The sequence below is a fragment of the Cherax quadricarinatus genome, chromosome 78, assembly GCF_038502225.1.
Source record: "Cherax quadricarinatus isolate ZL_2023a chromosome 78, ASM3850222v1, whole genome shotgun sequence".
Taxonomy (NCBI): Eukaryota; Metazoa; Arthropoda; class Malacostraca; order Decapoda; family Parastacidae; genus Cherax; species Cherax quadricarinatus.
Window position 1 is genome coordinate 10,758,920 of NC_091369.1, and position 26,089 is coordinate 10,785,008.

The following is a 26,089-nucleotide window of genomic DNA, read 5'->3' on the forward strand; positions in this document are numbered from 1 at the left end:
TAACTTCACATCATCTGCAAACAGGGACACTTCTGAGTCTAACCCTTCCGTCATGTCGTTCACATATACCAAAAATAGCACTGGTCCTAGGACCGACCCCTGTGGGACCCCGCTCGTCACAGGTGCCCACTGTGATACATCATTACGTACCATGACTCGTTGTTGCCTCCCTGTCAGGTATTCTCTGATCCATTGCAGTGCCCTTCCTGTTATATGCGCCTGATGCTCTAGCTTCTGCACTAATCTCTTGTGAGGAACTGTGTCAAAGGCCTTCTTGCAGTCCAAGAAGATGCAATCAACCCACCCCTCTCTCTCTTGTCTTACTTCTGTTATTTTATCATAAAACTCCAGAAGGTTTGTGACACAGGATTTGCCTTCCGTGTGTGTGTGTGTGTGTGTGTGTGTGTGTGTGTGTGTGTGTGTGTGTGTGTGTGTGTGTGTGTGTGTGTGTGTGTGTGTGTGTGTGTGTGTGTGTGTGTGTGTGTGGAGAGTTCACATGATTTTGTGTGGAAGACATACGTGCGTATGGAAGAGAGAGAGAGAGATAGGAAGGGAGTCAGAAACATGTGTTGATAATGGTGAGCGAGGTGCACAAGTGTGCATAAGACAAGTGTTAAGTACCTGAGGATGCGTCATCATGTTTACCTGGCAGTCAGACATGCCAGGTAAACACATACGATACCTAGCAGGTGAGACACCAAGAGTCACACTAGACAGCTGGGGTAGGTACGTTAATATAGTGGTGCTGGTGTAGGAAGACAGGTGGTGCGGCACAACAGTTGTGACGTCATTATTGATCAAGCTGGAGCCTGGTGTGTCTGGTTGGCACTGTCTGGCACACATACCAGCCAGCTGGCTCACCTCCTTCACCTCACCTCCTTCAGGCACTCAGGTACTCTATATTTCTTCGTTTCCTGCACCTCTCACCAATCTTCCCCAAGGGAGGCGCCTTGGTGCTGCTGAGGGGCTCTTGATCCAGGAATTGGACTTATCCTTGCATTAAACCTGAATGCCATGCGTTCTCTGGGCGCAATCTGAACCTTGTGGGTTTAGCGCTTTCCCCAGATTAAAATGAAAATCATCTCTACTTCAGTCACCAACCATAAAAGACATTTGTAAATAATTCAACATTTTTTTCACATTATGCATAAATTATAGTTCATTGCATAAAAAATCCTACCTATAGCCTATGTCTAATTCTTAATTAGTCATTAAGCATTAGGATTAATTTACCCAAAATGCCTTTGCATGCTGGTGTTTTTTTTTTTTTTGTGTCCAACAATGTTTTTATTATATGTAAATTACCTCATTTGTGTATATCACTAAAAGAAATAAAAATAAAAATTTGAATTTGAATGTTGACCAGCAGCCAGTGTATGTATATAAGAAATCTTGTATAATTTTCCAAGGATTTAGCCTTGTTGTCCGCTTGAATCGAACCTGATAGCCTCCCATTCCCAAGGTGCTGTCTGGACCTTACTATACCCAAGGGGATAACAACAGCTTCCTGGGGGACAACATTAAAAGGACCCTAATGGAAATATGACACAGTCCCTTAGGATGCATTGACTTGATTGGGCTATCCTGGGAGGCTAACCTTGCAGATTAAAAATCCCAACTATTCTTATTCAAAAATAAGTTAATTAATGGGATTTTTTCTATTGGGGACTTTTTATAAGCTGTTCCCCAGGATGAAACCCACAGTTGTGAACTAATCCACAGATATATACCACTGTGTTACAGGGGCAGTAAAGTTAGGAGATTTACACATATTTCCTGTTGAACCTGGGATTACATAGGATTAAACTCCGCATCTCCTTGGTACTGATTCAGGTGTAAGTTTATTTAGGTACAGGTACACACAAGTAGAATTATCATACCTAGTAACATAAGTGTAAATTACTTAGGATAACCCAGAAAGCCAGTCATTTATTTCCATTAACTTTTAACCATTGTGCTGCAAAGTTCCAGTAGACTATATATTCCTGTTTGTTTCTATTACCATTTATGCTGTATGACTCTCCTTAGGTTTAATGCTTAAGTTGATTATAATAAAGTTTTATTACCATTTTTCATTCACTCCATGCAAGACAGTGATGGAGTGAATGATGGTGAAAGTTTTTCTTTTTCGGGCCACCCTGCCTTGGTGGGAATTGGCCAGTGTGATAATAAAATAAAAAAAAATTTATTTAATTAACTTAACCAAGATTTTAATAGATTCAACTGATAAAAATACTGTATGCTTAGAAAAACTTGCCATTTAATAAGTAAGTTTATTTAGGTACAGGTACGCATAAGTATAGTTACACAAATTTCAGTGATTACTGTTATCATACGTTGTAATATATGGGTAAATTACCTAGGATAACCAAAAAAAAAAGTCAGTGTTTATGTGCAACTAGCTTTCATCTTTGACAAACATTTACATGCAATGATGATTTGCATGCAGTAAAGATTCATATGCATTGAAGATTCACATGTAGTGAAGATTTACATGCATTGAAGTTTCATGTGCAGTGAAGATTCAAATGCAGTGAAGATTCAAATGCATTGAAGTTTCACTGCATGTGAATCTTTCACTGCATGTGAATCTTCACTGAACATGAATTCAGTGAAGATTCACAAGCAGTGAAGTTTCATGTTCAGTGAAGATTCAAATGCAGTGAAGATTCAAATGCAGTGAAGATTCAAATGCAGTGAAGTTTCACTGCATGTGAATCTTTCACTGCATGTGAATCTTCACTGAACATGAATTCAGTGAAGATTCACATGCAGGGAAGTTTCATGTTTAGTGAAGTTTCATGTTCAGTGAAGATTCACATGTAGTGAAGATTCACATGCAGTGGACACTCACTCTTCTCAGTAGTCACACAAGTCACATTCACACAAGCCTAACATTCTTACGGTAAGTAGACTTTTATTTAGGTTTCGATCAAGAAATATTGCTGAACTGAAACCAGGGAATTTTGTCAATATTGACTGCAGGCTTTTATGAAAGCTTCCTTTGCACCGTTATTTTCCCCTCATTGCTATTGGCAGTTCTGAACACCCATCTTAAAGTTTTCAAGATTCAAAGTGGGGGACTTCATGTAATAATGGGATCACCTAAAGTTTGAAGAGCCATAATTATACAGTAATTCAGCTTTGAGATTCTGTCCAACAAAGTATGGTCAAAATTCACTATCGTCAGGGTATCCTGTTGTTTTAAAGGATAGAATGGGTCTGACTTTGTGTATAGTATATATTGTTTTTTATTTTTAGCACATCAGCTGTCTCCCACCAAGGCAGGGTAACCTGAAAAAGAAGAAACAAAAGTTTTTCTTCATTTTACATTTAACACTATACAGGAGAAGGGGTTACTAGCCCCTTGCTCCCGGCATTTTAGTTACTGTACCTCTCATGACACGCATGGCTTATGGAGGAAGGATTCTTCTGCACTTCCCCATGAGGAGTATGCTATGTATATATAATATGTGTGCATTTATATGCACTTTTGTTACAGTTCTACCATGCTATGTTATATACTTATGTGTATGCATGTGTACACATATGTTTTTACAATTCCTGATGTTATGGAATCATCATGGCCCAGGTATTCTATGCTGTTTATTGATTTTGACTTTTCTACATCCCTTTATGTATGGTACTTAGTTTTACTTTCTTTTTCCAGACTTAAAGAACGAATTGGAAACCGGGTAGAATGAATGAGGGATCAGACACTGCTATGGTGTTAAAGGAGGTATTACCTCGTAAGGGTTTACTGTACCAAGAGGACTCGGCTTACTTGGCACTGTGCCGCCCTAAGCTCATGCCCCTGAAATCTGTTACATTGGAAAAGTTAGAGGCCATGCAAAAGAATGCGCAAGACAAACTTCGTCAGCAGCAAGAACAGCAACAGGAGCACCAGGGGTTGTCTTCAGGCTCTAGTGCCAAACCCCATTTCTTCTAATGCTGTACAATTTGTGAATTCTTGAAGTTATCCTTACATTACTGTTTATGTAATTTTTATATGTTCCCAGCACTTTCTTAGTAAGCTTTCTAGTCCATAACAAAGGATGTGACTAATGTTAGACTCAATTGATGGAGCTATAGTGTGTGTTTGTAACTAGTATTTTCTTACTCCTAGTCTGAATATTTGTAATGTGTTGAAAACTTAATGTGTTGATTTCTGCACCTTAAACACTTCTTGAAAATAGCCATATCACTCACTGGTATGACATTAACAGACCTACTCATACAAAACTGTTAGAACTCATAAACAAGAAAACACGTGCAATAAATGACTTGTCTAGTGTGTTTGCTATGCTTTATCTGTTAAATAAGTGTTCAGTGGAAAATTATTTGAATTGTGCAATTAATTTTTAACATTTATATTTTGGTTAAGTTGCTGTAAGGTATTTGTGCATTTATTTTCTTAAGAATTACTGTGGAATGCTAGTCACTATAATAAGGTCAGTTTAGCCTGTGAATATATACACATAGAGAAATGTGATAGCGAAGTTAGTTGAGAGACTTCTGGATCAAAATAACCTACAAGATGGGAGTAGGACCACTGTTTGTAGAAGTACTTTTGACTTTCGTGGTGGCAGCTGTGGTGCTTTCCCAGTATGGTAACTGGTATCGTCATCACCTGGTGGTTACTGTGGCTGTACTAGTGGCCTGGTACTTCTCCATGCTTATTGTCTTCATCCTTCCATTGGATGTCTCAAATGTGAGTATGTCTGAAATAAAAATATTTTTCATTCATTTATTTTGATTGTTTCAGATTACTTGCCTTAGGTATTTAGAGATTGGTAGATTGTTTTAAAAAGTTATCTATCCTTCAGTGTTTCAAGATTGATTATAAGTATTGAGAATTTGCTGTGTCTGTGTTGTATTAATATCTTCACATCACCTATTTATTATATACCAAAATTTTGAGCTATATTTAACATTTTTAATATAGACAATTGTAGTATACTAATTTATTGTTAAATGGTTGGTATATATATGCTTTAGAATAGCAGAATGCAACCCTCAGTTCTGGAGTTACTCTAAAATAATTGCATCGTAAGTATTACATTGTGTTGTATAAAAAAGATATAAAATTTGTTTTATGTATATGAATGAGTAAAGTTGACTGAGTGAAATGGTATGAAAGATCTATTGATGGAATTTAAAGACAAGAGAGGAGATACCACCAGAAATTGTGTGTGAGAAGTAACATTCATACTGTAATCTGATTGGGATATCAACACACTTATAAAAAGTCAGTGATTGAAAGAATGATGGTGATTGCTTTCTTGTTTTAATCACCCTGCCTTGGCAGGAGACAGCTATTGAGATAAAACAAAGCAAATGGTATTTTGTACAGCATTTATTTGTATAAAACAAATGTGCTGTATTTGTAATTACCTTTTTATAGTTACAAGAGTAGGATTATGCTCCTGGTGTCTTGACTTAGTTAATTTATTCATCTTATACTGTACTTTGTTTTTGTTGGTTGTGGTACATTCTATAGTACCTCTCGAGTGCTTTACTTTAGAGCTCATTTTAGCTTTCCAGTCACTCTATTTGTAAAACAATTTGTTGTTGTTTTCTGCAGAGCCTTTGTTGTAACTTTAAATAATGACTACTACTACTATCTAATTTACATTCCCAAAAATCTACCCTTTCTGTTTTTGCGTAGCCTTTTTCAAGCATATACTCTACAGTACACTCTATTTGTTTATCTATTTGGTTATTCATCCTTTTCCACCAAAAGAATTTCAGTTGATTTTAATCTTTCATGATTCATATATCGTAGGGTAGTTTTGTAATTCATTTTGTTTTCAACATGATGTCCATTTTAATAGCTTCCTTTTAGGTTTTCAGTATTTAAGATTCTAGCAAGGGTTTTGTAATTATTGCAGTACCTCTAGAGAATTAGAATATGATTGAGCTAATGGGGTATTTAATGAATATTGCTATCTTAAACCTGTAATGATTTTGTCTAATGCTTTAAGAACGGAATATGTAATATTTACATGTTTTAATGTGTGTTGTTTGTTGTGACTGGATATGTAATTTTTAACATTAATTGATGGATGACTTTATAGTATTAGTACTCTGTAAATTCCACTATCTCATTCCATTTTGTTGCATGTAATAAAATTTTGATTTTTGTCTACATGTTTCCTTAGGTGTAGGCAATATTTTAAGTTAAAAAGTACGTATGTGGCATTTATCTTTGATAAATTCCATCATACATTTATCACCCTTTGCTTAATTTATATAAGCTTTTTACTGTTTTTTACAGTCATTTTGTTTTTCAATTTTGCAGAAGATGTTTTTGCATTATGTTTAAACATGTTGATATATAGTGAGCTCTCCTGTAATCTTTCTTTTTAATTGAATTCTTCAGCTTATTTAGTGTTTTCTTTGATTCTTAATCTATTCTTTCTGAACATATGCTTCCTAATGCTGTATAACTATTCTTGACATTTTCCATTTCCAACCCATCCATATCCTCCTAAGTTAATGATTATTTTTTTAAAATGCTAGCAATCACCCACAGAGGCAGGGTGATCTAAAAGAGGAAACACATGCACCATCATTTACTCAGTAGCTGTCTTGTTAGAAGTGCACAGACATCACAACTTAAATGACCCTCTTTATAAGTAGCACAAATACTATATATGAGTAGATTTGTTTTTTGAGAAGGATCTGCATAGCATGGGTCACTAGACTTCCTGCAGTGATTCTTTATTCTTACACTCTTATCCCCACACCTACTTCAGAGTACAGTACTGTTTTTTCAGGAGTCTGACTGACTACTTTTCCTGAATTTCTTCATAAACAAAATGTTACCTTGCTCACACTCCAAAAATATCAAACCAAAAAATCTACTAGTCTAATATGCTCACACAAGAATACAGGATGTTCAAGCTCCTACCACTCAAAACCTCCTTTGCCTCTTCATCCCAACCTTTCCTAGGATGATCTTTAATCCTCCATCCTTTTCACTTCCAGTTTAAACACCCACTTGGTCATCCTGTGCTGCTCCATTCTCTCTAATTGTCCAAACCACCTCAACAACCCCTCCCCTGCCCTCTAAATTACACCTTTCCTAACCCCACACCCTTTTCTAAATTTCTGCTCTCCTGATTCTCTGCCTAATATTCACACCGCACATTACTCTTGAACATAATATAATCCACTGCCTCTAGCTCCTCTCTTTCTGCACTCTTCCTGACTACATTTGCATAATATACCATACTTGCCTGTTTCTGATTTATAATGCCACTTTTCTTTGCTTTTCCAGCATTTCCCCCCCCCCCCTTTTTTTTTTAATTTTTCATGATTCATTCTTTGTATTCATAATTTTTCAACCTTAAATATGTTAGAGTCAGTAAGTTTTTCTTTGTTTGTCAGCAAGTACAAAATGTTAATTAAATACAGCAGGCAGGTCCAGCTTTACAGGGCTTTGCTTTGTAGCGTTTCGCTGATACAGCAGTTTTCAATTATACCAGTTCTTCATTTATTCAGACTTCTATAATAAATGTATTCACCACTCATATAAGCTAAGGATGAAAATATTTAGAGGTAGGTAATGTGTGTACTGTATATGCATTTTTTAGGCCTAGCTATATTGCTCACTTAATATGTGAGAGTGTAAACATGTTATCAGGCTATTATATGCATTTGAAAGGTAAAAAGGCAATGATTCACTTTACAGCAGTAGCTCAGAACCTAACTTGCTGTGTAAGCGGGGCCCTCCTGTACATTAAAAATTTTCACGTGCAGCATTTTGACAGATATCATTTCTTTATATAGCGGTAAATGGTAAGAAAAATACCGACACAATGGAAAAATAGATACAAATGCAGTCAAAGGATCGTATTATACTGCATTTGTGTCTATTTTTTCATTTCTTTATATATTTAGACACTCGATACATTTCATATACAGTACAGCCTCTCCTTACTTAGCGACGTACTTGTTTACCGACACCTCAGACTTACGATGGGCTCTCTGACCAGTATTTATACCTAAATAATGTAGTAAATATATTAGGGCTGCTTTCCTCTATTCTGTTTATCTCAGCATACAGTACAATATAACATTTAAAAATAGACAAGAAATGTTTTAAATGGAGCAAAGGTAACATAAAAACAATATCATAGATGGCTGACACTAACCCACTACCATTATAGTATGCTCCTCACTTAGCAACGAATTTGTTTAACGACGTGGATTTGAGGAATGGAACTCCGTCGTTAAGTGAGGAGAGGCTGTATTAGCATTTGTTATTCAAGATACAAGTAAAGGATCCCCTTTCTGATGTTTCAAAATTTGTTAAGCTCCAATATTTGAAACTTTTTTCAAGCACCAATGTGATACCATAAATGGAAAATTCAAATTGGCTTTTGGGAAGTTCCCAGGTATTGTGTAAATGTCTCCGTGCCCAAAGAGTTGCAACACATGACCTCGCATACCCTGGATGGGGCTCTGACACTGTTGGCACCAGTTTTTCAACAGTCATCACCGCCAGACCTATGTGCACACTCACTGTGATTACTGTGTGCTTTGTGCTTATTCTCTGCTCTGTTGTGCAAAGCTTTTGTTGAAATATAAAAAAAGCCTGCAAATACTACCTCTTTGGGTAACAGTGATAAGAAAAAAATCAATATACAGTAGCCTTTTAATCAAAACATGGCATTATAGGTGGAGACTGAAAACTTGCCTTACTTATTCCTTTTTAACAGCTGATGTAGGCATTTTGCTGATTCTGCTGTACTGCTGTATTAAAAATATTGTTTTTGCTATTAAAAATATTTTTTAATTAAAAATATTGCATAACACTACCATCAGGCTATATGTATAAGTTGTATTTGAAATATAAATGGATTTCATATTTAGACATAGGTCCCAACCCCAAGCTATCCTGTTGTATTCCAAAATCCAAAAAATTCTGAAATCTGAGACACTTCGAGCCCTGAGCATTTCAGATAAGGGATACTCAACCTGTGCTTATTACTGGCATATGTTCAGGTGGTGTTCTTGGTAGGTAAAAATTTTTGTGTAATATGATTTTTTTGTGTTTGCTTTAATTAAAATTTGAATGTTTTCTAAAATTTGCTGTAATGTGCTTTCTTTTGTGCTTAGACAATCTACGAGAATTGTCTGCAGGATCACGCTGAACAGGCGTTAGCTAAGCACTTGAGAGCAGTAGCAAGCAGTGTAGTACCAGAGAGCAACATCAGTGATGCAACTCTGAACAACGTTTCACTGGATGAAAGCAATGAGACCATACTAACAACCACTGCACCTCCACCCTTGGAATGCCACAAGCCATGGAGTCTTGTTCCTGCAGGGGTGTTCCCTGTTTTCTGGAGAATTGTTTATTGGACATCACAATTTCTCACATGGTATGGTGCTTCCGTAACATTTCTCAAGCTTTTTCTATTTCACATATACATATTTTAGGTGTCGATGCATACTACACCTGTATATTCTAATCTTGATGTAACATACATTGCAATGTTTTCCAGTGTCTCGCCAATACCACTTATAATATCTTCCTCTCTGATACTTTCATTATTGTCTCGTGCAAGGAATTCAGACTGCAGAAATTAAAAGACATTGTGAGGTTATGAAAAGTATTATTCAGAGGACAGTGAAGTTATTTTTGAGGTGGTTTGGGCATTAATAGAGGATGGAACAGGTTAGGATAACCAACAAGTACATGTATAAATTTTACATGCAGGAGGATGGGTAGGAGGCATCCTAGAATGTTATGGAGAGAGGATTTTATAGAGGTTTAAAGTCACATGTTCATGTGTGTGTTAGACCAGAGTGAGTGAAAACAAATGGTTTTAAGGATTTGACGTGCTACTGGAGTGTGAGCAAGGTAACATTTATGAGGGGATTTAGGGAAACAAGTTTGCTAAACTTGAACACTGGAGGTAGCAGGTATTGTGCTTGCACTCTGAAGGAGGAGTGTGGATGTTACAGTTTTTAGGTACTTTTGAATTGTAATGACTACCTGGAGTCTTCCTAGAGTGGGTCACTGCCCCATTCCTAGACCAGGTGGCCTGGTAGAGGGCCTGATCAACCAGACTGTTGTGCTAACTGCATGAAATCCAGTATATGCACTACACCCCACCTGATCAGGAACTTCTGGCAAGACTTCATGCCAGATCCCAGAAAGCTTTTTCTTCCTCTCATTCTGAGCTGTTACCTCTCAAAACGTCCTTCACTCCTTTCTTCTAACTCACCCTTGAACATTCCCTAAGTCTCCTTCAATTCACCCCAAGTTTATATATCCTCTTTACCATCCTATCCCTCTCAAAGGATGTTCCTTGATGATAGTGTGGGGCTCTTGATCTAAAAAATTGGACCTGATCTCTCCTTCCTTGGATTAAAAGTAATTTCCTTTTAGGCATGTATGCCCCTATGGGTTTAGCACTACTTTCCCCATGAAGGTAATTTGCCATCCTGTAATGCTCAGTTACTTCTACATGACCAAACTACCTCGGTGATTCCTCTTCTGCTCCCTGAATTATACCTTTCATACCGCCACACCATCATATAGTAATTTCTTCACTGCTTATGCTGTTCATAATATTCACACAACACATTTATCATAGACATAGTACATATTTCCTGACTTCAGCCTCATCCTTGCTACATGTAACAGCTATGCCTCACATCTATATAAAGCATTGGTACTACTGTACCCTAATACTGTACATTCCCCTTTTTTTCATCCACTGATGACCTTTCTTTCCACAGACTTTACACTCTTGTAACTTTGTTTACCTCATCTATTTTGTGATTTACTATGTCTTTCACAGACTTGCCTGCCAACACAACCACTTGCAAATATTGAAAGATGACTAAATTATAAGTTTGATTAAATTATAGGCCTTTTCACAATTTTTTAGCAAGTTGTAAATGTCTTTCAGGTTAATATTACCCTTGATGCAATCTTACACCAAGGCAGGAGATTTCACCATTGGGACAAAGTTACGATCAGCTGTAATTGACAATGCAATATATTATGGGTCATACCTGCTCATTGTGGGGATCCTCCTACTTTACATAGCACTCACTGATCTTGGTCTTGATGGGTGAGTATTGAATAATAGTAGCATTCATAGTGCAATGCTGTTTTGTTTTCCTAATACTACAGTACATTTAAATGTAGGCGACCTGGATGTAATCTGCCTAGCTGTTTTCGTTCAATATGAACAAAAAGTGAAAGGTATTATTTTGAAATTTAAATGAATTTAGAGTGTGATAATTGTATTCATATGAGAAAATGCCAATGAAATGTAAATTGTTTGAAATACCTTTTGAGCAGATTTAACCACCACATGTTTGGCAGATAAGCAGTACATATAAGTGATATGTATACTATACTCAGATCTCATACATGTTCTGTGTATGTTATGTACATGAATATGCTCTGATGTAATGTACATCTGTAGCTTTAGCACTGTCATGTACCACATTAATACTAAATGTACATATAAAATACTTTAGTGTATCACAACATCCGTGGTCATATGGTGTGTTAAAACGAACCAGCTGTGCCTACTATAACAAGCACCAAGATTAATTGTTAATGCACTATACAGTGCTGGTCACTAAAGTATGCCTGGTGGAGGTGCCCAGCATACTTTAATGCTGAAATAATACCCAGCCCTATTATGTGTTTTAGTGCAGCAAGAATTAATACTGGTATGGCAACATATAGTGAGATGCAACAGGATTCCTTAAGGCTACTGTATGAAAAGGTAAATCCCAGGTGGACATTAGGTAAAACATGGAATGGAAAGGATCTACTGTAGATATTTTGGACTCAATGAGAAACCTTCTTCTGCAGGTTGAAACTGAAATATACAAATCTCATTTATTCTGTTTCCAGTTCATGTGGGATTTGCCTTTTCATTGATCAGTGTTTGACTTGTAGTAAAGCATTTATGTATATAATCTTGAGTATTGCATTCAGTGACACATCTAAAATCTCTGTAGAGCAAAGTTGCGTGCCATTGCTGCATCAGCTTCCAACACTTGGGGTTTATTCTGGCTGGTGTTGCTGTTGGGCTATGGTCTAGTAGAAGTACCACGATCTATATGGCACTCTGCTTCCATTGCCCATACACTTCACCATTCATATTTCCGAGCAGCTAAACTGTCTCAAGAACGAGCCGAGTCCAGTGAACGGGTTAATGACCTTCTACAGGTAAGTCTTCATTTTCATTTAATCTTTTACAAATGCTAGGCTTTCCTTGATTTGCTTAGACTAACTTTATTTGTACTGTAATTGATAAACTTGAAAATATTCTAATTATGCTGCCTAATTTTTCATCAAAATTGGACTTTGAATGCAGTGATACAGCATTACATAACACTTTTTAAAATAATTGTAGGATCATACTGACTGAGGAAATATGTAAATAATATATTCTCTCATAAGCTTGATGCAATAATGGATTTACAGAGCATGCTTGCTGCTGAGTTAATGATTTAATACATATATTAATGGATTTTCAGAGTATGCGTGCCCTTGGTGGAAGTATAGGACCAGGGCACCCACTTCGTTCTCATATGGATGTCATTGAGAACAAAATTCCCACAGAGTTGCTAGATCGCATTTGCAGGCAAGCACCACTAGACTCTCCTCATGCTGATGTGCCCTCGGAAAAGGCTTTGGTCAGGTTGCACAAACAGGTAAATAAGGTTGAAGTTCTTTAACACATTGGCTATCTCCCACCAAAGCAGAGTGATCTAAAGAAGGAAACATATTCGCTATTGCTTAGTCTCTAGCAGTCTTTCCAGAATTGCAGACATCTTACTTTACATAACCCTCCAATTCACAACATCACCACCCATCTTTTGAAGTGCAGGTGCTGTACTTCCCACCTCCGAGTAAAGCTAGCTGGATTTTCTGAGTTCCTTCATAAGTGTTACCTTGCTCTCACTCACACAGCATATCAATTCCTAAAAACCACTTGACTCTTTGCATTCCACTGTTGGATGCTCATATCCCTAACTCTCAAAACATTTACACCTTTCTTTCAACCCTTCCTGGAATGTCCTTTATGCTTTCCATCCATCCCAAGTTTATTCACCCTTTTGGTCATCCTGTCTTGCTCCATCATTAGTACAGAAGATTGTCAATTAACACGTAATCTATTAACACTTTTTGAAATTTTCAATGAGTGCACTGTATTATGTAGCAAGTAATAAAATTAAGAGATAATAGCTAAAAGGGGGTACATACAAGGCTAGTAACTAATAACTTCATTGTAACTGGTCATTCCTGTGCCTTTAACAGTTATTGACTTAAGGTAGGTGTAGGAGAGGCTGAAAAGGGAGAGGAGAGTACTGTACATGCATTTTGAAGATTTTTGTGAAATTGTATTTAATTTGTTGTGATAGGTGACTGGAGAGCCCTGCTTGGGTTATCTTAATGGAGTCAAGCTTTTTCTATTTCTTGCATCCTTTTCCAGCTGAATTACCTAACTAAAATTTATTCTTTATCCCATATGACAGTAGAAATAATAACTATATTAAAACACAGCTGATCAAGGCTCTACAAAATCAGCGTCGTGTTGAAACACAGTGGGGATTGCTGGTAGAGAAGATTGTGACTTTGGAAGACACACATCGCAATGCAATCTCACATGATACGTCCTTCAAGCACTCTACACCCCCTCGTAGACATTACATCATCACCTACATATATACACCAACTATAGGTAATGTTTTTCGGCTTGGAGTATATTTTTAATAATGGTTTGCTTATCTGAAAATCATATAAATCCAGTAGATAATTTAAGATTTTTATTCTGCAGTGGATGTTGGTTAATTCATTGTATCCAAGTATCAAAAGCTGTCAGGGATAATTCACTTATGAATTGTCATTTTAATTCATTAATCACTTTTCATAAACATACAATACAGGTCTATGCATTGTGCATAACTGCAGCCATAGTGTTGGCATCTTTGGTGCATAGCAACATCTAGCTTGTTGCTTTATTTGTGCACTTTATGTTTCATATGTTGTAGGTAGTAGGCTGGTAGACAGCAACCGCCCAGGGAGGTACTACCGTTCTGCCAAGTAAGTGTAAAACGGAAACCTGTAATTGTTTTGCATGATGGTAGGATTGCTGGTGTCTTTTTTCTGTCTCACAAACATGCAAGATTTCAGGTACATCTTGCTACTTCTTCACACTACACATACTACGTGTACAAGCGTATATATACACACCCCTCTGGGTTTTCTTCTGTTTTCTTTCTAGTTCTTATTCTTGTTTATTTCCTCTTATCTCTATGGGGAAGTGGAACAGAATTCATCTATAAGCCATGCGTGTTGTAAGAGGCGACTAAAATGCCAGGAGCAAGGGCCTAGTAACCCCTCCTCCTGTACAAATTACTAAATTTAAAAAGAGAAACTTGTTTTTCTTTTTGGGCCACCCTGCCTTGGTGGGATACGGCCGGTTTGTTGAAAAAAAAATTCAACAAACCGGCCGTATCCCACCAAGGCAGAGTGGCAGGAGACGGCGGCCGACTTGTTGAAAAATCAGTAATCAGTGTTGTTTCCTTGACTATTCTCATATTTCTCTTCAAAGCTTCAAAACACAGTGCCAAGATCTTAAACAAACAATATCAGTATCCTATGTACTAGAATCGATAAATATATATTTCTATAGTGTGAAGTGCTTTTATACCCTTTATTATTAAAGCTTATTTTATTTATTTTTTTTTTCAACAAGTCAGCCGTCTCCCACTGAGGCAGGGTGACCCAAAAAAAGAAAGAAAATCCCCAAAAAGAAAATACTTTCATCATCATTCAACACTTTCACCACACTCACACATTATCACTGTTTTTGCAGAGGTGCTCAGAATACAACAGTTTAGAAGCATATATGTATAAAGATACACAACATATCCCTCCAAACTGCCAATATCCCAAACCCCTCCTTTAAAGTGCAGGCATTGTACTTCCCATTTCCAGGACTCAAGTCCAACTATATGAAAATAACCGGTTTCCCTGAATCCCTTCACTAAATATTACCCTGCTCACACTCCAACAGATTGTCAGGTCCCAAGTATCATTCGTCTCCATTCACTCCTATCTAACACGCTCATGCACGCTTGCTGGAAGTCCAAGCCCCTCGCCCACAAAACCTCCTTTACCCCCTCTTTCCAACCCTTTCGAGGACGACCCCTACCCCTCCTTCCTTCCCCTATAGATTTATATGCTTTCCATGTCATTCTACTTTGATCCATTCTCTCTAAATGACCAAACCACCTCAACAACCCCTCTTCTGCCCTCTGACTAAAGCTTTTATTAACTCCACACCTTCTCCTAATTTCCACACTCCGAATTTTCTGCATAATATTTACACCACACATTGCCCTTAGACAGGACATCTCCACTGCCTCCAACCGTCTCCTCGCTGCTGCATTTACCACCCAAGCTTCACATCCATATAAGAGTGTTGGTACTACTATACTTTCATACATTCCCTTCTTTACCTCCATAGATAACGTTTTTTGACTCCACATATACCTCAACGCACCACTCACCTTTTTTCCCTCAATAATTCTATGATTAACCTCATCCTTCATAAATCCATCCGCCGACACGTCAACTCCCAAGTATCTGAAAACATTCACTTCTTCCATACTCCTCCTCCCCAATTTGTTTTATACAAATATTTATTTCAATATATACTGTCCTCCAGAATGGCTTTGGAGGTGCCGTGTGAGAGGATATCTTCTACGTGCTCTTGCTGTGTGCTTTGCCCTAGTGTCAGTGGTGGTTGTCTGGTCAGAGTTAACATTCTTCAGCACCAACCCAACCATCTCATTGTTTGCAGTTTTTGTCAACCTTGCCAAGACAAATTATGATTACTTTACAATTGAGGTAACTTGATTTTATTTTTAATGAGTTGCCTTTAGAGAGTATCTTATTGCTTTTCTGTCATTTATACAGCATAGTGAAGTATGCCATATTACTAATGGTCATAACACAGTAATGTAAATCTTTGGTATATTTTCCCAGTGTATTTAGTTATGCATAAGTGATGTAATATTGGGGGTAGGGGTTGCCCTAGTAAAGGTTGGAGGGAGGGGGTAAAGGAGATTTTGTGTGTGAGGGGCTTGGATTTTCAGCAAGCATGCATGTTAGATAGGAGCCAGTGGAGACAAATGTTTTTTATGACTTGACATGCTGTTGGAGTGTGAGCCAAGTAACATATATGAAGGGATTCAGGGAAACCAGTTAGCTGGACTTGAATCCTCAATGTAGGAAGTACATTGCCCACGCTCCAAAGGAGAGTTGTTGTTATGTTGTAGTTTTTATCTGTAGTGTAGGTGCACCACTGGCAAGATGGTGATGGAATGAATGGGAATGAATGGTTATAAAAGTGTTTCTTCTTTTTTGTGTCACCCTGCCTCAGTGGATAACGGCTGATGTGTTAATAAAACAAAAAATAAGTATAATTTGCTGCTTATAAGACTGTATTTTTTCAGTTTTATATGTCTTTCTTCTTTCAACAAACTGGCCATATCCCACTGAAGCAGCGTGGCCCAAAAAGAAAAAAGTACAGAAAAACAAAAGTTAGAAGAAAAACATAAGTTCAAAGGAAAAACAAAACTAATTTTATGTGTATTTCCTTTCATTTATCAGTGAAAGACTATATTTTCAAATAAATCTAATATATTTGGTTATTTCTTTGCAGGTACTTGTGGCTTAGCGCTTCTTTTTGATTATAATAATAATTCTTTGCAGGTAATATCCTCCTTGTCAATGGCATACATAGCCCTGTGTGCTTATTCAACACTATTTAAGATTCGTGTGCTAAACCTGTATTACCTAGCACCTCATCACCAAACTGATGAATATTCTCTCATATTTTCTGGGATGATGCTATGTCGCCTCACTCCACCAATGTGCCTCAATTTCCTCTCTCTTATACACATGGACTCTCATGTTATCAAAGTGCACACTGAAGAGACACATTATACACAGGTATGTAAAACTGCGTGTTATTTACAAGAGTAAATGTACATTATAGTATTTCAATAATGGTCATGTGTAAAATACTTTAAATAATAGTTAAAGATAGAAGGAAGAAAGAAAAGAAAGTAAACTGCTTGATAAATGGATTATTTTAGTGAGTGAGTGAGAGAGCTTAAGTATATGAGCATACTTACAAAATCGTATTAACATGATTGCAAACAAATCACGAGTAGGGCTTGAACCCACAGCAGGCGAGTCCAAAAACTCACAAGGCAGTGTATTAACCACTGGTCCACAATAAAACATCACATTAGTTGCATCTGTGTCCTTTTACTTAACATTCCTATGGTGTATAGAAGTATACCTGGTCAGTTGAATATTGTTATGCCGTCATGGATCAGCAGTTAGCACACTGGCCTGCGAGCTTTAGGACCCTTCTGCCATGGGTTTGAGCACCAGTTAGCCAGACTTTTCTGGTGGTGGGAAGTAGAGTGAGGAATGGGCAGGGATGTTAAGGTTGAGTGGTTCACTTTCATTGTAATGTCCATACACTTAAGGACAAACAGCTAGAGAATGAGTGATGATGAGTGCAGTTTTCTTTATTTTTGTCACCCCGCCTTGGTGGGGAAATGACCAAAGTGATATAAAAATAAATATTTAATATTTAGAAAAATTAATTAACAATAATTAGAGTTTGGGATATTTGATGTTTGGAATGACTTCTGAATTGTTGTATCCGAACGCCTCTGCGAAGACGTTACGTGTGAATGATGGTGAAAGTGAGTGTCGAATGATGGTGAAACTATTTCTTTTTGGGGTCACCCTGCTTCAGTGGGAGATGGCTGGCATGTTAAAAAAAAAAAATTAGCTTAAAACTGTTTTTTTCATTTTTGTACAGATAATGGGTCATATGGATGTTATAAAGATCATCAGTGATGGATTCAACATTTACTTCCCAATGATGATTGTGGCACTTTGTTTGGCTACATATTATAGCTTAGGATCCAGACTTCTGTCTGCTCTTGGCTTCCAACAGTTTATGTGTGATGATGATCTCACGACAGATCTCATTGAGGAAGGCAAAACACTAATAAGTAGAGGTATGAAAAATAATGAATTTTGGTTATCTATAATGCCTAAATGTTTTGCCATCTGACCAAAATGCATCAGGATAAATGTTGTTTGATACATTTAACTGAAAGATAATGGTATACATAATTAAAAGATTTTGTTTCAGAATCCCGTCGCCGCCAGAGAATGGAAGATAATGCTGCTCGTCGGAAAAACTTCACAGAGAGATTTGGGGGTGGAGAATCATCAGCTAGTATGTACAGGTAAGACAGTGATCTCCGACAGATTTGCAGTTGGTTGGAGGAAGCAAAGGTGCCTCCTTGGCACTGAGGGTTTCAGCACATGTTTATGTAACAAGCCCCCCCTTTTTATTTTCTTCCCAGCAAGCATGCACGAGTGTGTTAGGAGTGAATGGAGACGAATGGTTGTTGGAACCTGATGAGCTCTTGAAGTGTGAGCAGGGTAATATTTTGTGAAGAGTTTCAGGGAAATCTGTTAGCTGGACTTGAGTCCTGGAAATGGAAAGTACAATGCCTGCACTTTAAAGGAGGGGTTTGGGATATTGGCAGTTTGGAGGGATGTAAACTGTCGTATCTGAGCATCTCTACATAGACAGTGTTTGAGTGATGGTGAAAGTGTTGAATGATGAAAGTTTTTTCTTTCTTTTTGGGTTACCCTGCCTCGGTGGAAGTGGCCAACATGTTAAAAAAAAAAGGCTTGTGGGGAAGAAGTAAAAAAAAATGCCATAAAAACATGTTTAGATAGTTCTTCCTGGAAGCTTCCTGTAAAGTTAATGAGGTAACAAGACATAAGATATACAGTATTTAGCTATAGTCAGCATTGCCATTTTCCACTTTTAAGAGGATACCTTGATGCCAGTGAAATACTCATAAAATTGAAAGAATTGGAGCTGTTCTTTCATTCCTCAGATCAATTCCCAAGCACTGTGCTGGGAGCTAAGAATTGTTGATGGGCTTAAAATTCACACTAAAATTCAAAATGATAAACAGTCTTATGAGTTTGTAATTTGTAAGGACTTTCAACATTGCATTTATATTTTTGTTTTGTGATACTTCAGTGTCTCTGAAAAAAATTATCCTAACTTTTATAGGCCTATTCTGATGATAGGCCTTGAGCTTTAGCTTGCTCAGTCCATGCCTCATAGTGCCATTTCCCTACATGTTTACTGCCTCCCCATGGATATAATACTGTAGTATTGGCAGTTTGGAGGGATATGTTGTGTATCTTTATACGTATATGCTTCTAAACTGTTGTATTCTGAGCACCTCTGCAAAAACAGTGATAATGTGTGAGTGTGGTGAAAGTGTCGAATGATGATGAAAGTATTTTCTTTTTGGGGATTTTCTTTCTTTTTTGGGTCACCCTGCCTCGGTGGAAGACGGCCGACTTGTTGAAAAAAAAAAAAAAAAGTAAAAGGTGGGGAGGCAATAATTCAGAAAGAATGGAAAATATATGGAGGAAAAAGGAAAGGCCTATGTTTTTCATAATATTGCACCCCTTCAAGGAGGGGTCTCTTGTTGCTGGTGAATGGCTCTTCATTCAAGGAATTAGAGCTATGCTTACCTGCTCCGGTAGTTTCCCAGGTAATACATATTAGAGATGTATCAATGTGAAAATTTAGATAGCCACAGATGCAGAGGTGTATGAGGATGTTTTACTTATTTTGCGGATGTAAGAAATTGTCCGGCTGCTCCGCAGATGTTGATGTGGATATAAGAAATTGTGAGGATGTTCCGCGGATGCGGATATCCGATACATCACTAATGCATATGACCTTTAATACCATAAATACTAGCATACAAGTTAATTTTTGTGGCTTGTGTGAAAGCTATAAAATTGCCAGTACTACACCTCTTAAAAATAATTCAGTTTTGGGCTCTTGCATTAGTTTTGTGCCATATCTCTTAAAATGCTGATTTTAAACTTTATTTCATTTGAAGTTATTAAATGAACCCAAGCATTTTCCTGATATGCTTGCAGTATACCATTTACATTGGGCTTGGGAATATTACTGCTAATTGCTGTGGACCCTTTCAGAGTGAGCTTCATGCTGTGGGGAAATCATTCAGAGAGCCAATATGCAAATCTTTTTCTCAGATTTACTCTCCTACCTTCAGTTTCAGTTTAATATACTTTAATCACTACTCATTATCCATCCATTGAGCATTACCATACAGATACACTGACATAGTATAAAATAATTTATGTAATTTTTTAGGTCAGCACGACAAAGAGCAGAAGAGCTAGTTCAGCCATTGAAACGGGAAGATTCATCCGAGTCTGCTCAGCTTGAGCTTCTTGGCGGCTCAGACAGTGTTGCTGACTACTCTTCACGTACAACCACCTCCTCTCTGACCATGGAGGATGACCTGGAAGCTGGCCATGGAGGTGGCAGGATGTCTGCAGTCTCTGGGCTGACGCAATATTCCCGAGTCCGGACACACAAGCCTGATAAAGGGCTGTTTGATGATGTATAAGTAGTGTATAAGAACATACATAAGTGTTATTTGTTCTAATGAAGAGCCGAAAAATACATTCTCAGAATAGTTTATTTTATCAAATTTCAAGTTAATAAATATATTTAATATTTAAAATATGACATTTTTTCTGTAATGAATCAATTTTACAAATGAAACAAAACCAGATTTTTTTCAAACTTATTTTGCTACACTATTATCCATTAGTTTTTACTGCATTACTGTATTTCAACAAAAATCTGCAAGCTTTCATTACATTGCACTGACCTACATTTGTTAGTGCTGAAATGTTATTTCTTACCTGCTGCTGACAAGTTAAGTGATTAAAAAAAACTTGCAAAAAGGTATGATAGTTAAAATGTATAATTTTGAAGTACAGTAGATGAAAAAAAAAATAACTTTTAACTTATAATAAATTATGCTTAATTAAAAAAAAGATGCCATAACTTCTAAAAATGTTATTAACAAAGATAAAAAAAGAAGATAATTACTGTGAAATCTCTTATGCTAGTATCCTTGTAATACACGGTATATACTACATGATATGCTTTATTTCTAGTATTGGCTCGGATAGTAGTAAAATAGCATATTAGTAATTATATACTAGAACCACTACCTTTTTTTTTTTTTTCAAAATAATTTCTGTAGCTCAATGAATTGCTGGTGGTACTGTATCTGCTTATCATTTTTGACTAACCAGGGTGGTAATCTAGATGTACAGTACATGGTGTTGATAGAAATTTAGACAATAAAACTGTATGAATGCAATTGAGGAGACATCTCTTGCAATTTCCCAGATACTTAACAGTAAGCCATTTTTAGCCTGCCATAGTAAATACAGTGCAAATTTTGTCCATTTGTGTGACTGAACCTGCCTTTAGAAGTAAAGTTAGTAATATTCTTTAATGATGTTTTGGTCTCCCCCATGAACTTTAGCTTTAAGAAAGATTTTAGTAATAATACAGTTTATGAAACCTGACAAAGAAATATAAATGAGTTATCTTGAGTTAAAACAATATTAACACTATTGGTTATATATATATTGGTTATATATATATATTGGTGGGAGAGGCACTGTCAAGAAATTTTAATGAAAATAAGAAAAAATTTTGGAGTGAGTTAAACAAGTTAAGAAAGCCTAGGGAAAATATGGATTTGTCAGTTAAAAACAGAGTAGGGGAGTTAGTAGATGGGGAGATGGAGGTATTGGGTAGATAGCGAGAATATTTTGAGGAACTTTTAAATGTTAAGGAAGAAACAGAGGCAGTAATTTCATGCACTGGTCAGGGAGGTATACCATCTTTTAGGAGTAAAGAAGAGCAGAATGTAAGTGTGGGGGAGGTACGTGAGGCATTACGTAAAATGAAAGGGGGTAAAGCAGCTGGAACTGATGGGATCATGACAGAAATGTTAAAAGCAGGGGGGGATATAGTGTTGGAGTGGTTGGTACTTTTGTTTAATAAATGTATGAAAGAGGGGAAGGTACCTAGGGATTGGCAGAGAGCATGTATAGTCCCTTTATATAAAGGGAAAGGGGACAAAAGAGACTGTAAAAATTATAGAGGAATAAGCTTACTGAGTATACCAAGAAAAGTGTACGGTAGGGTTATAATTGAAAGAATTAGAGGTAAGACAGAATGTAGGATTGCGGATGAGCAAGGAGGTTTTAGAGTGGGTAGGGGATGTGTAGATCAGGTGTTTACATTGAAGCATATATGTGAACAGTATTTAGATAAAGATAGGGAAGTTTTTATTGCATTTATGGATTTAGAAAAGGCATATGATAGAGTGGATAGAGGAGCAATGTGGCAGATGTTGCAAGTATATGGAATAGGTGGTAAGTTATTAAATGCTGTAAAGAGTTTTTATGAGGATAGTGAGGCTCAGGTTAGGGTGTGTAGAAGAGAGGGAGACTACTTCCCAGTAAAAGTAGGTCTTAGACAGGGATGTGTAATGTCACCATGGTTGTTTAATATATTTATAGATGGGGTTGTAAAGGAAGTAAATGCTAGGGTGTTTGGGAGAGGGGTGGGATTAAATTATGGGGAATCAAATTCAAAATGGGAATTGACACAGTTACTTTTTGCTGATGATACTGTGCTTATGGGAGATTCTAAAGAAAAATTGCAAAGGTTAGTGGATGAGTTTGGGAATGTGTGTAAAGGTAGAAAATTGAAAGTGAACATAGAAAAGAGTAAGGTGATGAGGGTGTCAAATGATTTAGATAAAGAAAAATTGGATATCAAATTGGGGAGGAGGAGTATGGAAGAAGTGAATGTTTTCAGATACTTGGGAGTTGACGTGTCGGCGGATGGATTTATGAAGGATGAGGTTAATCATAGAATTGATGAGGGAAAAAAGGTGAGTGGTGCGTTGAGGTATATGTGGAGTCAAAAAACGTTATCTATGGAGGCAAAGAAGGGAATGTATGAAAGTATAGTAGTACCAACACTCTTATATGGGTGTGAAGCTTGGGTGGTAAATGCAGCAGCGAGGAGACGGTTGGAGGCAGTGGAGATGTCCTGTTTAAGGGCAATGTGTGGTGTAAATATTATGCAGAAAATTCGGAGTGTGGAAATTAGGAGAAGGTGTGGAGTTAATAAAAGTATTAGTCAGAGGGCAGAAGAGGGGTTGTTGAGGTAGTTTGGTCATTTAGAGAGAATGGATCAAAGTAGAATGACATGGAAAGCATATAAATCTATAGGGGAAGGAAGGCGGGGTAGGGGTCGTCCTCGAAAGGGTTGGAGAGAGGGGGTAAAGGAGGTTTTGTGGGTAAGGGGCTTGGACTTCCAGCAAGCGTGCGTGAGCGTGTTAGATAGGAGTGAATGGAGACGAATGGTACTTGGGACCTGACGATCTGTTGGAGTGTGAGCAGGGTAATATTTAGTGAAGGGATTCAGGGAAACCGGTTATTTTCATATAGTCGGACTTGAGTCCTGGAAATGGGAAGTACAATGCCTGCACTTTAAAGGAGGGGTTTGGGATATTGGCAGTTTGGAGGGATATGTTGTGTATCTTTATATGTATATGCTTCTAAACTGTTGTATTCTGAGCACCTCTGCAAAAACAGTGATAATGTGCGAGTGTGGTGAAAGTGTTGAATGATGATGAAAGTATTTTCTTTTTGGGGATTTTCTTTCTTTTTTGGGTCACCCTGCCTCGGTGGGAGACGGCCGACTTGTTGAAAAAAAAAAAAAAAAAAAAATATATATATATATCTATATCTCTATATATATCTCAACACGTCAGCTGCTTCTTACTGAGGTAGGGGGAACCAGAAAGAAAGAAAAAACTTTCATCATCGTTCAGCACTTTCACCATCACTCATACATAATCACTGTCTTTGCAGAAGCACTCAGATATGACAGTTTAGATGTCCCTCCAACCTGCCAATATTCCAAACCCCTCCTTTAAGTGCAGGCATAGTACTTCCCATTTCCAGGGCCCAAGTCCAGCTAACCGGTTTCCCTGAATCCCTTTACAAAATATTACCCTGCTCACACCCCAACAGCTTGAGAGGTCTCAAAAACTATTCATCTCCATTCACTCGTATCGAACACGCTCACGCACTCTTGCTTGAAGTCCAATCACCTCACCCACAAAACTTCCTTTACCCCCTCCCTCCAACCTTTTTAAGGATGTCCCCTACCCTGCCTTCCTTTCCCTACAGATTTATATGCACTTCATGTCATTCTACTTTGTTCCATTCTCTTTAAATGACCACCTCAACAGCCCTTCTTCAGCCCTCTGACTAATACTTTTAGCAACTCCACACCTCCTCTTAATTTCCACACTACGAATTCTCTGCATAATATTTACACCACACATTGCCCTCAGACATGACATCACTGCCTCCAGCCTCCTCCTCACTGCAGTATTTACAACCCATGCTTCACACCCATATAAGTGTGTTGGTACCAGTATACTATGCTCTTGTACATTGCTTTCTTTGCCTCCATGGATAACATTTTGTCTCCACAGATACTTCAAAGCACTACTCATCTTCTTTTCCTTCAATTCTATGGTTAACCTCATCCTTCATAAACCCATCTGCTGATAAGTCAACTCCCAAATATCTGAAAACATTCACTTTTTCCATACTCTCTCCCTGTAATGTGATATCCGATTTTTATCGAAATTGTTTGATGCCCTCATCACTGTACTCTTATCTATGTTCACTTTCAATTTTCTACCTTGACACACCCTCCCAAACTCATTCACTAACCTTGGCAACTTTTCTTTAGAATCTCCCAAAACCACAGTATCATCAGCAAAAAGTAACTGTGTCAACTCCCATTTTGTATATGGTTCCCCATAATTTAATCCCACCCCTCTCCCCAGCACCCTAGCATTTACTTCTTTTACAACCTCATCTATTAATATGTTGAACAACCATATAATTGTTTAATAGATCTTTTTGTGTGTGTATTTTTTCAGTTTCTTTGCTGCAAAGATGACACTGAATGAGTAAAAAGTCTCAGACAGTGAGCAAGGCATTAGAAATTTTATAATTGGTCATTAATTTGCAGTGAGGCACACACTGTACCTGCTTTAACGTGTATTCTTACACATAAAATGCTGACACTGTACAGTTCAACTAACCTAATTATACTTTTGAAAACATCCTTCACTGCATCTGTAATTACACAACACTACTGTTCTTTATATATCACTAATCTTTCTTCTGACTTTTGCATACTGTATGCCTTATCATCACAGCAGCTTCCTGCCATAACTTCCTTGAACTAAGATTTTTTATAAAAAAGTTAAGGTACAATGCTTCCCCCTGATTAAAATAAATTGCCTCCCATTCCCCAAGCTCTATATGACCCCCCTATGGGTTTAGTACTTAACTCCTGATTATTATGTAGATGAATGGCTCAGAGAACCGACAAGTTGATAAATTACACACGTCTAATTCATCATCCCGATTATAATAATTTTTATAAATACAGTGGTACCCCATGTTTCATATAGCTCCCAACTCGAACAATTATGTAAATGTATTATTGTAAGTGCTTTTGTAAGTATTTTTGGGGGTCTGGAAGGGACTAATCTAATTTACATTATTCCTTATGGGAACAAATTCATTTGGTAACGGCACTCGAACAGCCTTCTGGAACGAATTATGGCCGAAACTCGGGGTACCACTGTACTAACTCTCTTTGTAATAATTTTTGCTTATTTTTTTTTTCCTCTCCAGAAACCAGTTTAACACTATACATGAAAGTCTGGATCAAAACTCATTCCTGAAAATGTTATTCGCTAGATAATTTTAAAAGCATCCAGTTTTGAATTGTCAGTTGTCCTGATATCTTTAAGAGGAACAAATGTCTTCATGCTGGCATAGGACTCTTGATGCAAGGGACTGGAGCTACCTTCCTTGGGTCAAACCTGATTACCTCCAATTCTGCAAGCACTATATAACCCCTACAGGTTTAGCACTTCCATATGAATCAAATAATTAATTCTCCCAACCTCCACTCACATTTTGTCAAGGCTTGAAATAAGAAGAGAA

The 26,089-nt window shown here is 37.3% G+C and overlaps 1 protein-coding gene across 4 annotated transcripts; it reads left to right on the forward strand.

Annotated features, from left to right (window-relative positions):
• The first annotated feature begins 699 nt into the window (after nucleotides 1-699).
• On the forward strand, nucleotides 700-21,477 carry LOC128701621 (LMBR1 domain-containing protein 2 homolog). 4 transcript variants are annotated; one of them, XM_053795481.2, is made up of 12 exons: nucleotides 700-892; nucleotides 3,671-3,953; nucleotides 9,127-9,389; nucleotides 10,929-11,093; nucleotides 12,001-12,211; nucleotides 12,523-12,699; nucleotides 13,553-13,730; nucleotides 15,723-15,904; nucleotides 16,772-17,011; nucleotides 17,901-18,102; nucleotides 18,240-18,336; nucleotides 20,313-21,477. In XM_053795481.2, exons 2-12 carry the CDS (start codon nucleotides 3,858-3,860, stop codon nucleotides 20,569-20,571), a joined length of 2,070 nt encoding a protein of 689 aa, XP_053651456.1. In that variant the 5' UTR covers nucleotides 700-892; nucleotides 3,671-3,857; the 3' UTR covers nucleotides 20,572-21,477. The 4 variants fall into 4 exon arrangements, with proteins under 4 accessions (XP_053651456.1, XP_069957822.1, XP_053651455.1 ...); XM_070101721.1 differs by lacking the exon at nucleotides 700-892 and adding an exon at nucleotides 4,420-4,711 and having other exon boundaries at nucleotides 3,835-3,953; XM_053795480.2 differs by lacking the exon at nucleotides 700-892 and having other exon boundaries at nucleotides 3,946-4,711.
• The last annotated feature ends 4,612 nt before the right edge of the window (nucleotides 21,478-26,089 follow it).

Coding starts and splice junctions, on each gene's coding strand:
- LOC128701621 (XM_070101721.1), top strand. CDS start 4,538: ATGGGAGTAGGACCACTGTTTGTAGAAGTACTTTTGACTTTCGTGGTG. Junction 9,390..10,928: donor ACATCACAATTTCTCACATG/GTATGGTGCTTC, acceptor AATGTCTTTCAG/GTTAATATTACCCTTGATGC. Junction 18,103..18,239: donor CAAAACACTAATAAGTAGAG/GTATGAAAAATA, acceptor ATTTTGTTTCAG/AATCCCGTCGCCGCCAGAGA.